We start from the raw sequence: 11217 nt of genomic DNA on the forward strand, positions 1-11217 counted from the left end.
CTAATGAGAAAAACTAATGTATAAAACTGCAGGTATAAAATACAGCGTACATATACCAAGGCTCATCAATCTGTAATACCAAATGAAGCAAAGGTCTTTTAAGACAAGGAGTTAGTAAAAAGCATTACTTTGATTTAAATGTATGAACACTCAGAAAAATCCCCATATCTCTCTCTCTCCCCTCTCCCCCCCTCTCTCTCTTTCTCTCCCCCCATCTCACTCCCTCAATCTCTCTGGGTAATTTCCTCTATCTACCAGATACCGTATCAGCCCAGAGACTCTAGAGTTCAAACTAGCAGATTATAGGGGATTTTAAAATATATAATTATAACATTCAGCATTCATTTTCAGCATTCATGAATATTTTTAAGTGCACCCTCTACCCTTTAAGGATTTTTTCAGTCTGATCTTGCCACCATCTGCGAGGATCTAATCAGCAAAATTCAAGGTCACAAACGGGATTCAAACCTGCGCTATCTTTAACTGTGATTGCCAGTGGCATAGTGTAATATGTACAACGAATATCGCAAAAAACCAGATCAAGCAACGTCGAGCGTGACTGCTGCTTGGATGAGTGACCGCTGAGCGATCCTGTCTTTGCAAGCAGCCCGCCTGCCCGGCCGTTGGTGGTGGTTCTTAAGTCACCTTTTCGTTGGTCCCTAGGTTAAGTGCTAGAGAGGGCTTCTTAGCCCTAATTTCGCCTGGAAAGATAAGACATCTTTACTTTACTTTAAGATAGAAAGTCGGATGCCTTAGATCTCCAGGCCAACTCTTCCATAAGTACTTTACTGTCTGCAATTTTGGCCTTATACCAGTGGTTCGTTATGAATACTAGAATGAATGACCCAAATCCATCCAATTTTCCTGCAAAATTGACTTTGGGAACTTCAAATAGGCCGAAATAGCACGTACTGGCAAAATAATCTCATCAAATTATTAATACAAAATCTCTATATCTGCAACCCATTCTCTCGTTTGCTTCGCTCTCTGTTAAGCACCAACATGGCTGTAATAAGGCTATTTGTGGGTACAATGGTTACCTAGTCCAATTTTGATGAATGGTGACGTAAGATCGCCTGGTAGGTGGTATGAGCTAATACCTGTGGACAATTTACACTATTTTACAGTCTGCAAAAAACATATTGAAGCCTATAATGTCACATAAGAGCACAGTATTTATTTATCAGAAAGTTCTATTCAATGTTGAATCTTTCTCAAATGTTAACCTATACAAGTAAGATTTATCCTGATTGGTTTTTTTACCCTGCTATACATGCGATTATATTGATTCTAAAATCGACGAAATCGATAAAACACAATAAAGTACATAAGGTATTCTCAAGAAATCTCTGTCTCTGTAATAACCTTGTTTAATTGTACTTAAATTTCAAAGAACACATTATAGGCGCAGACCAGCGGAGCACTAAAATGGAAATAAGGAAGTGGAAACATTAGCACCAAAACCATTAGGATGAAAGCTAAAAGCTTTTAAGCCAGCTGTCTCAGCAGGAAGTGGATATCTTAGCTAGGTTGTTGTACGGGTATTTAAAACATGACCGAAATCCTTGCCTTTTCGTGAAACATTTTATCATATTCCTTACAAAGCACTTATATTATTTGTATGTACTATGTTCAACCTTTATTCCTGGTTTAAAGCCTCTCTGATCCTTCAAAGGATATACAAGATATGCCACATGTCGTAACAAGCATCGCAGTAATTCTAATCGTACAACATTTCAAATCTATCTCATTTAATTTTCGAAATGTCTGCGAACAGATAGACAGAAAGATAATCATACAAAATAAGAGGTAAAATGACCCATCATAGCAATCATTCTTGTAGAAAATGTTCACGCGTAATTTCTACATATGAAATCTTTCCTGATATATCATTATTTTTGGTACATTCAGATTTTTGTTCATTAAATTGGGATTCATATCAGTGTTTAATAAAAGTCTACACACTAAGTCGCTTCACATATAGTTTCAATGTGTTGGGATGTGTTAATAATAGTTCACATGTTTTTAATCCCTTACAGGTGTTTTGAATTTGTTTACACATTTTTTTATTAAGACATTTTCTTGTTGCAATCATGATTCCATATAAGACCAATGAAAAAATGTTCGCTAACGCTCAGCCAGATCCCATTAAGTGACATGCCCTATCATCGAATGTAGTGTCCCTCATACAGAAATGAAACGTCATCCACAATTTAAAGTCCATAGGATAGTTCGTTTCGAGGAAACGCGTACACAGACATTCATGTGACAGTGAGAAACGTTTTTGTTCAGCCTCACGAATAATAGGTTTTGCTAATGCTCAGCCAATCATTACAAAAGAGTTTAACTGTGTACAGTCAAATTAAATACAATCTGACAAACATGAACAGTTATAATTATTAAAAATTAAAATTATTTTATTAATATTTTATTAATAACTACTAAATTTATTGAAGGCCTAAATAAATAAAAAATAGTATGAACTGAAATTTACACAAACTTTGATCACAACAAAACTCGTACCATTAATCCAATATATTTAATAAAATTTAAATGCCATTAAACAAAGTTAGAGATAGTAAATAACTATAAATTTACTTTAATCTATTCCATCATAAAGCTACGTCTGATATTACTGAATTAATTCCTAATTACGTAATTATACATTGCAATAAGTATTGAATAATACATTCTTAAGTAAATATTTACGGAATAACTATTTATTCTTATAACTTATTTACAACTTTAGCAATTAAACTAATATTTTGTGCTTGTATCTCTTCTTTCTGTGTTTGTGAAGAGATAAAGCCCATTTCCTACTAATGTCATATTTATAGGACATCAATTTCAAAATTTTATAATGAACCACTTTAACCAACAATACTTTTTTATCCACAAAGTATTAGTCCCGATAATCTAAATAAAAATAATCCTTTAAATAATTGCAGAATTGTTTAGGTTTTCCTAATGAAACAAAGTTGTAATATTGTAATGATTGAAAAAATGGAACAATACGTTTACTCTAATTAAACTAACATGTTTATATTGATTGTGCTAGTTTACTATGTGCTTCCGTATTTAGAGTACTTTAAACCAAAAATTTAATTTTATACAATAACCGCTGTAACCAGATTATGTTACTAGCCTTTTTTGCAATGGCAAGTGAACTGGTTTGGCCCTCGAACCTGTCAAGAATGAATCCCATATTATCGCTATGATTGCTCTAAATTGTCTGTATATTTCTGCATTAAAGCAAGTTAGATTAATATTTGAACTATTATCCACTCCTATTTGTGACAATTTGATTGTGTTCTGACATTAAACCGATGAGTAACACATTCTAAACTTCAGTGAATTCGTAAATTGTAATTAGCAATTGGAATATACTTCCATAATTCACCCCTATATGGAAGCGGTCGATTTAGAAAAAAGTGTCTAATTGTTGTCATAGGAAATTAAACTAGGGTTTGAAAGAGCAGCCGTTCTTGTCCTTAGGCAGACAACTTCCAGCCCGTCTGTCGCAAAAGTGCTTCGCTCCACAATATCTGTACTCGATCTTTGCTATGTCTAAGCCACTCAGAGTATCATCGTATCTTCCTATAAACACAGCGTCTCTTTCTCCCTGTAGAACAACCAGATTAAAATTCAGCATTTACTATTATTTAATATGAATCAATATTGCCATAAACACTAAAGAAGAGACACTAACTTAAAAAAAACCGACAATTCAATTATTCTTCCTTTTTTTAAAAAAAAGGAGAGTCCGTTCCCTTTCAAGGCTTTATTCCGCCCTTTTAGGCCACTGGCCTGTGCGAGGATCTTATCAAACAGTATACAGGGGTGAGTCAATATAGTACAAGGTCGTTAGTTATGATAAAAGTGCAATGGTCACAGACAGGATTTGAACCTGCGTTATTTCTAACTCAGACCCAAACTCCAACGTCTTAAGCAGCTTGGCCATCGGCACGCGAGTTACAATATTACTCCCACATTTAATTTTTACTTCATTGTAACGAATTTAAATAAATGGGAAGGCAGTCGCGGAACTGAGTGATGGAAGTGACTACATCTTTATAACAAGTTGTGATTGTATATCTTGAAAAAGTACATTTCCTAATTATTAAGTGGTTATTTATTATCTTTAAAATGAAATGAAACACTAAATTCTTTAACAAAAATATTTATATTTTATATTAACTTTAAATATATTTTTGTAATATTTTTTGCATTTCATTCATTATAATGATCACTGAATTATAAATATTAAAGTAATAAATAGATATACATATTCATTATTATAGGTTATATAAATTTCTATAATTTGGTAGTATAATTTTCACTACAATCTAGTTTTTCGGAAATAATTACTTTGTTTTCATTATCATTTTATTCAAAAATGAAATTATAGGTTTATGATAACAGAAATCAAATTTATGGAATAAAATCTTGCTAAATATCTTTCAATCACTGCATATATTTTGTACCACATTACTTTGTACTTGTTTTTATCATTTGAAATTTTTAAAGTCAGTTTATATTTTAAAAGATAAATTAATGGTTTTAATCTTTCTTCAGTAATATTTGTATTAAAATCAGTTTTTACGTAATTTGTTTTTTTTAGTAAACATGTGGTAAGACCCAATTTAATTTGGTAAACTTTTTAATTATAATCAAGAGAAAGACCTATTTCTTCTAAGATTTTTTATTAAGCTACAGCTTTGTTAGCTAGAAAAGATCTAATCAATTTAATTTATTCTTTTTTTTAAATCCCTTCAGGACTAAATTATTAGTAAACTGAAATTAAATTTAGAATCTGATGAGCATTACAAACAACTATTAAATGATGCAGTAAGTCAATTAATATTATGTTGCATTCATTAATAAATAAATTTGTAGTTCGTAGATTTATTCAAACCAATATTTTAAAACTTAAGATTAGTCTATTGTTAACGGGGTTTTAGGGTTAGAAGTGTTATAGTGTCTTAAAGTCAACTTAACTACTAATATCAGAGTATGAATTGATTTTGTAATTTTTGACAGTTTTTAAATTTTAGCGTAACCTAATCTCCAAACCTGGAAAGACTGCAGTAGCAGGGATATATCCCGATGATGCAATGTATCGGTCAACATTTATATCAATAATAATAAGAATAAACTAGTAGAAGGGTTAGAAAACAAATAATGTTAGAACAATACTACATTACAGAATCTTTTCGTTATTTTTCCTTGCCGTATGCGACGTTATATGTTATTGTGGTTTATATTTTCCTGTTAATCGCTCCTAGCAGATTTTTAATTGACGTCAAATTTTGCTAGTTCATATCAAATGTTTATATAACGGTTTGTTTACATTTCGATAAAGGTGTCATTCTGATTTGAAAGCATTTTGAAAACATCAACATGCGTGATGTTCCGTGACGCGAAAGGAAAGTTTTCCCCCGTTCAAAACATTCGTCTATAGTCCACCAAAAGAAATAGCTACTTCAATAAGGGGCGTCAGTAACCTCTCACTAGTACTGCTGGATAACCAAGGAACGGAAAAACGCACACATCAAGATGGCCGTCATAGTCCCGTCCCTGGCGGTACAGGGCGAAGATGCGTGACGTTCCGTGACGCGAAGGGAAAATTTTCCCCCTGCGAGAAACATGTATGCATAGCCCCCAAAAATAAGTAATCACTTTCAAAAGAAAGGATTGTTGAAAAATGTAGTTTTTTTTTAAAATATTTATTCTTTATAACAGTTGGCTATCGGTTCTTAACTTGAAACCTTAATAACTTGAGCTGATCATTCTATTTTGGAAATGCGTATCTTTCAAAACTTACCAATTCAAAAATATCTAATTTTCTTTAAATCCCTTCAAGTAGATAAATTTCGTGATAGCGATTAGCTTTCAATAGATAAATATGGTTAAAACTGACGTTCTGTGAATATTGAATAAAAATAACCACTATTAGTTTGCAGTTTTACGTACAAATCTAGCTATTCAACTTAAAGTCCTGATATGTATTTGGTTAAATCCACCCACCCATTGGTCTTACAGTAAGCTAAATCCGACCACCTCTGAGGAAAGATGTTAATCTCGTTTACAGGGTGTAAAAAATTGGTCTTCCCTCTATTTTTATCAAGAAATTTAGTTTAGTGTTGATGAAATAAGAGCATGGTTTTCATTTAGGTACGTTTTGTTACTTTAAGAAAATACAAGATCATATATGTTTTTCGAGGGCCCTGCACATTGACTTTCCACAATATTGCAGTTATGTCTACAAGATCACAATAGTGTCTATGAAAGCCCAATGATCTATGAGAGAAAAGTTTATACGAGTACCATAATGTCTATGAGAGTGCGATAGCATCATTGAGAGCACAATAGTGTTTATGAGAGCATAATAATGTCTATGAGAGCATAATAGTCTATGAGAGAACAATAGAGCTCATATATGCGAGAATAATAGTGTCTTCACTTGTAAAACAGTGATTATGAGAGCACAACAGAGTCTATGAGAGCAAAGAAGAGTGTAAATAAGAGCGCAATAGAGTTTATGTATGCCCAATAAAGTCTAAAATAGCACAATAGTGTCTACAATAATTAGCAACAATGAATTTTCAAGTTGAGTAATCACCATCAACGAGTCGACTAAGTGTAATTTAGTATCAAACCACTAAACAAATCCAAAAAACTAAAGTAAACTGAAATATAAGTACTTACTTCACGAGCGTACTTTATATAATCGGAACGCCGGTAGTGCATAGAGCTGTACAAGTCGTAAGGGAAGGAAATATCTATAGCATTGACCTTATTGAGCAGCGGATGGAATTCCACTGGAACACAATGAATGATATGTCTTTATTTTTATCTTTCTTACATAATAGTCATTATTGTTATAGTAGTTTTAATGTAAAGTTGACGACATGTTTTTACAAATTCTTACACATTTCGCTAGACAATGTAGTAATTCTCAATATTGGGTAGCATTTTTATTTAATTGTCTTATTAATAGTGTATTATCAACAATGGCTAGATTGAGTATGAACATCTTGTCAAGCGTATTAACAAAACTGTGTCAATATAACAACCAACAAATATAAGTTCCAAATAACTTATATTTATATTTTTTCTGAAGGTGTTTCTTGTAATTTTTCGATTATTCCTTTATTACCAAATAATTATTTTTTATCATTTAGAATATTGTCGCTCCCGTTCAAGATATATGCTCAAGTTTCGCTTGCACAAAATAGCTCCACTATTTCTAAGGGAAAATCAATCCCAAAGCAGTGTATTATGTAGAATGGTCCGAAACAGTTCAATAAATTATCATATGAGGTTAAAAATTGCCGTTAACGATAAGTTTTTTAATAGGAAATTAATTGAATTTTACTGTCAATAAAGGATTGTTTGCTCTTTTCCAACTAAAATTACTTGTAAAAACATAGATTAAAAATAAATAAAAATAATTAAAAATATGTAATTAAGCAAGCTTTTAATTTCAAATTTTTTTTTAATGTTATGTAATTTATTTAATTTGGATTATTTATGTGTATAAAGTCTATTTTAAATTTCTTTCAAAATGCTAGCCAAGTTTTATTTTTAGTTCATGTAGCTCATTTTCAACAGAGAACCTTTTTTATTATAGATAAAGGAAAAGTAGCTATGGGTAAATAAATTAAAGTATTTTACAGTAAATGGTACAAGTTGTACATCAAGAAGAGTTTAGTTCAGTTGTAGTTTAATTTGTAAGTTTAAGGTTAAGTTGGTAGTGTTTTGGATCAGCAGTAGTGATAAGCCTTATCGCTTTGCCTGATGTGGACGCCACACAGAGCAGCCCAACTGAACTCTTATCTGGACGCAGATAAGCTATTTTTAATTTAAGTCCTTTCGCTGGCCACGTTACTTGTAAAAGTGGTCAGTCTTTCCAAAGATTGTATCTTGATAACTTAGCACATCGCCGTTTGAATAAAATTCAATTCTTTCAAGTACCAAAGAGTGTGAAGTATCTAACAGTACTTACATTTCGGATCTATTTTTACATAGCAATCCCGATCGATTCGCTGATGCTCGTGGCCAAACCCCATGGCGTGCCCTATCTGGTGGACTATGCTCCTGAAGTTGATACACTCAGGAGATACATACACCTTGGCCCACCTGTTGGCAGCCTTGGCGGCGGGCGAGTTCACATCTGCCCTGCAGCCCTTCTCTGCCGGAACAAACTCGACCAGATGCGGAGTCTTATAGTTCTTCGTGATGGATTCTGTGTTGTCCAGACTTGCACGTATCCATGTGATGCAGGTCACAGAGTTTATGTACATCAGTCGCTCTACGATGTAATTTTCTTGTGCCTGTGCTACACAACAATTTTCACAATTTAACTAAAAATAACAAGGTATGGCTATAATGGTTCAATGCCAAATTCCAAGTCTATACCTCGTCTCATAATTTAAAAATGGAAAACACACAATTATATATTAGATAAATCTTTACTGCATTCCCGAAAAACAAACAAAATATAAATAGTGTAAGCTAAACTAAGTGATAGTCTTCACAGCAAAATTTCATGGTTGGACATGCACCATAATAGAACTAATTCTTGTCTACGTGCGAGAAATGAAGATTGGTCCAAAATAGCAAATCTAGTGTGTACCTGTCTCGATATATCTCACAGATCGAATGATACATTCTCACTTTTGTTCAAACTGTGTTTCACATCATTTCTAAATTATAAAAGTCTACAGATCAAACCGCCATAAAATAATATTGATAATGAATGTGTTGGAATAATTAAGCTGCGTTATGTTTTCCTTATATTTTTGTGAATGAAAACTCCTTTAAGTGTTTTGATGTTTCTTTTATCTGTCCAATATATAATTTATCACAGTCGTTTCACTTAATTCGTACATTCATAATTACATTTCATCTGATATTTTATATTCGGAGTTTTTAATATTTGTGACAGTTATATGCTTTGTTATAGATTTATTTCATATTTTAAAGGTGCACTTTAATAGTTTTGAAATATTGCTACTATATAATGTTGAACAGATGAGTCCTCTTGTACTGTATTGAAGTGGCAACAATTTTGTTCTACTTTCTTTTTTTCTTGATTTTTGAACTATGTTTTAAATTTATTTTTTCAAAAAATTGCGTGGTGCAACTGTTAAAAATAGTAGTATTTTTGTTTAATTCTTGTTGTCGGATTCAGGTAGCTAATGGTGTATTTAAAAGTCTGCAAAAAACATTGAATAAAAACTTACTAAAGTGATTGTTGCACCACATTGATAATTAAATTTTATTCGCTGGTTTCCTGAACATGCAAAATTCGAATATACTTTGTTTTTTAATTTTTAAAAATCTAAAAAGTACATACTATTCCTTTGTGCAGTTTCATGTGAAAATAAAAAAAACGTGTAGGCAAATCTATAATTTACAAAAAAAAATATTATTAAAAGTATTAGGAATCTTAAATTAAAATATATTTGTTACATAGTTGTGTATTTTCCCAGGATGGGTAACTTCAGAACATTTTGTGTGCGGAATTTTTAAAACTCATTAGTAAAAATGATAATAATGTTGAAAACATAATGAAAGTTATTTAAAACGAGTGTGAAATGGTCCTTAATTACTCGTGCTTGATAATTATAGAAACAGCAAAATTTTAGTTCATCCATAAAGTTTACATCAATCTATGAATATCCGGTACAAGAGGGTTTGGGTTCAAATCTCGAGAGAATTCATAGTACATCTTAAACTGATATATAAAAAAGCAAAAACACCTTTAACGTAAATATATACGATTTTAAAGTATATGAAGAATTTGAGAATAGCTTAGAAAACTTAAATATATCTATACTTACTGAAATTGGTTATAATCCAAGCAAACAAAGGATTTTTTTCGGGGATGGAAAATTGCGAATCGAGTTCAAAAAAAGATCGCTCTTTAAGGGAATGTTCTTGTCCATATTTTAGTGTTGTGTTATGCGCTCCCTGTACAAGTGCATAGCTTTTGGGTATAAAAATAATATGTACAGTATACCCCATGTTATCATTGTTTAAACTGCCTGATCGTAATTCAATGATACTTACTTTTAACATATTCTTAAGACGCTCCATTGAGTCTATACAAGTTAAATTGGCTTTAAATAAATTGCATTATTCATACCTTGGTAATGATCAAACGATTTTGCAATAGAATTTAGTTATATTATCTTCGAATGGTTTGTATGGTCGAATGGTGATTAATTTACCGTGGAGTTTTTTTATGTTTTAATGTTAGCTCTTACATGTTATCAAACATTTTATACATTAAGCTGTTTACAGAAATTATCACTTGTGAAGAACAATATAATATTCAAGTGTAAACTTGAATTACAATTTATAGAAACAAAATTTATTAAATGAGGTATATCAAAGCAATGCTCACGTAAAAAAGTTACGTAACCTCTTCATTGTTAAAAAGTTTCATAATCTGACGGTCAAGAATAACATGGTTTCTGTTCCTTTTATTTATTTTTACTCTATGCCTATTCTATATTGGGAGTGCGTCAGACCATGGATCGGGTAAAAGGCTTTGTTTGAATTGCATGAAAATTTTCAAGTTTCTAGCTCATGTTGTTCTATAGATAACATGAAAGAACAGCGATACTTGGTGAGACAATTTCGCAGAACTTAAAGAGTAAGCGAACACATGAAAAGATACATAGTTAGTACATGAATTACACAAACTAGAGGCTTACACCAGAATCAGAAAATATCCAAAGTCTACTATTTTGATTGAAAAAAACATTGCCTAACGAGATCTACAACTTTCTCTTGCTACTACCATTCCAGTCATTTACGACTAAACTTATACTTATATAAGGTATGCATAATTTAACCAGTTGATATGCCAGTTACATATATTGTTTCGTTTTAAAAGAGTTTAAAACACAAGCAGTTGAAACTAAATAGAGACCTTTGCAATCATTCTCTTATGTATCTAGACTGAAATATCGCGATGTGTTCCAATTTAACGGAAACATAAATTATTCTATGTTAATTAGTACTGTATTTCCCCGTTGAACGGAGACTTAACGTAAGATTCTGATTGCTTTGGGACCTTATGGGGTCGTTGGACAAATTGTTCGGCTAAGGAACCGCAGTCTTATTACAGTCAAGTAATTTGTCAACCCTCTATCTCCTCAGTGGCTAAGAGTATATATTATCACAAGATATTACAGCTGGGTT

The 11217-nt window shown here is 31.9% G+C and overlaps 1 protein-coding gene across 1 annotated transcript; it reads right to left on the minus strand.

Annotated features, from left to right (window-relative positions):
* Positions 1–1354: 1354 nt before the first annotated feature.
* On the minus strand, positions 1355–10024 carry LOC124375059 (zinc metalloproteinase nas-1-like). The gene is made up of 4 exons (XM_046833182.1): positions 9849–10024; positions 8009–8341; positions 6709–6821; positions 1355–3622 (listed from the first exon to the last, which is right to left on the minus strand). The coding sequence occupies exons 2-4, from the start codon at positions 8304–8306 to the stop codon at positions 3461–3463; spliced, it is 573 nt and encodes a 190-aa protein (XP_046689138.1). The 5' UTR covers positions 8307–8341; positions 9849–10024; the 3' UTR covers positions 1355–3460.
* Positions 10025–11217: the final 1193 nt, after the last annotated feature.

Source organism: Homalodisca vitripennis, unplaced genomic scaffold (genome assembly GCF_021130785.1).
Source record: "Homalodisca vitripennis isolate AUS2020 unplaced genomic scaffold, UT_GWSS_2.1 ScUCBcl_12777;HRSCAF=22671, whole genome shotgun sequence".
In the NCBI taxonomy this organism is placed as follows: Eukaryota; Metazoa; Arthropoda; class Insecta; order Hemiptera; family Cicadellidae; genus Homalodisca; species Homalodisca vitripennis.

What these genes read in the sequence shown, in the direction of transcription:
- LOC124375059 (XM_046833182.1), bottom strand. Translation starts at nt 8,306, where the DNA reads ATGTACATAAACTCTGTGACCTGCATCACATGGATACGTGCAAGTCTG. An exon ending in TGTAAAAATAGATCCGAAAT is followed by an intron (nt 6,822 to 8,008) that starts GTAAGTACTGTT and finishes ATTGTGTTCCAG; the next exon opens with TGGAATTCCATCCGCTGCTC. An exon ending in ATATAAAGTACGCTCGTGAA is followed by an intron (nt 3,623 to 6,708) that starts GTAAGTACTTAT and finishes GTTGTTCTACAG; the next exon opens with GGAGAAAGAGACGCTGTGTT.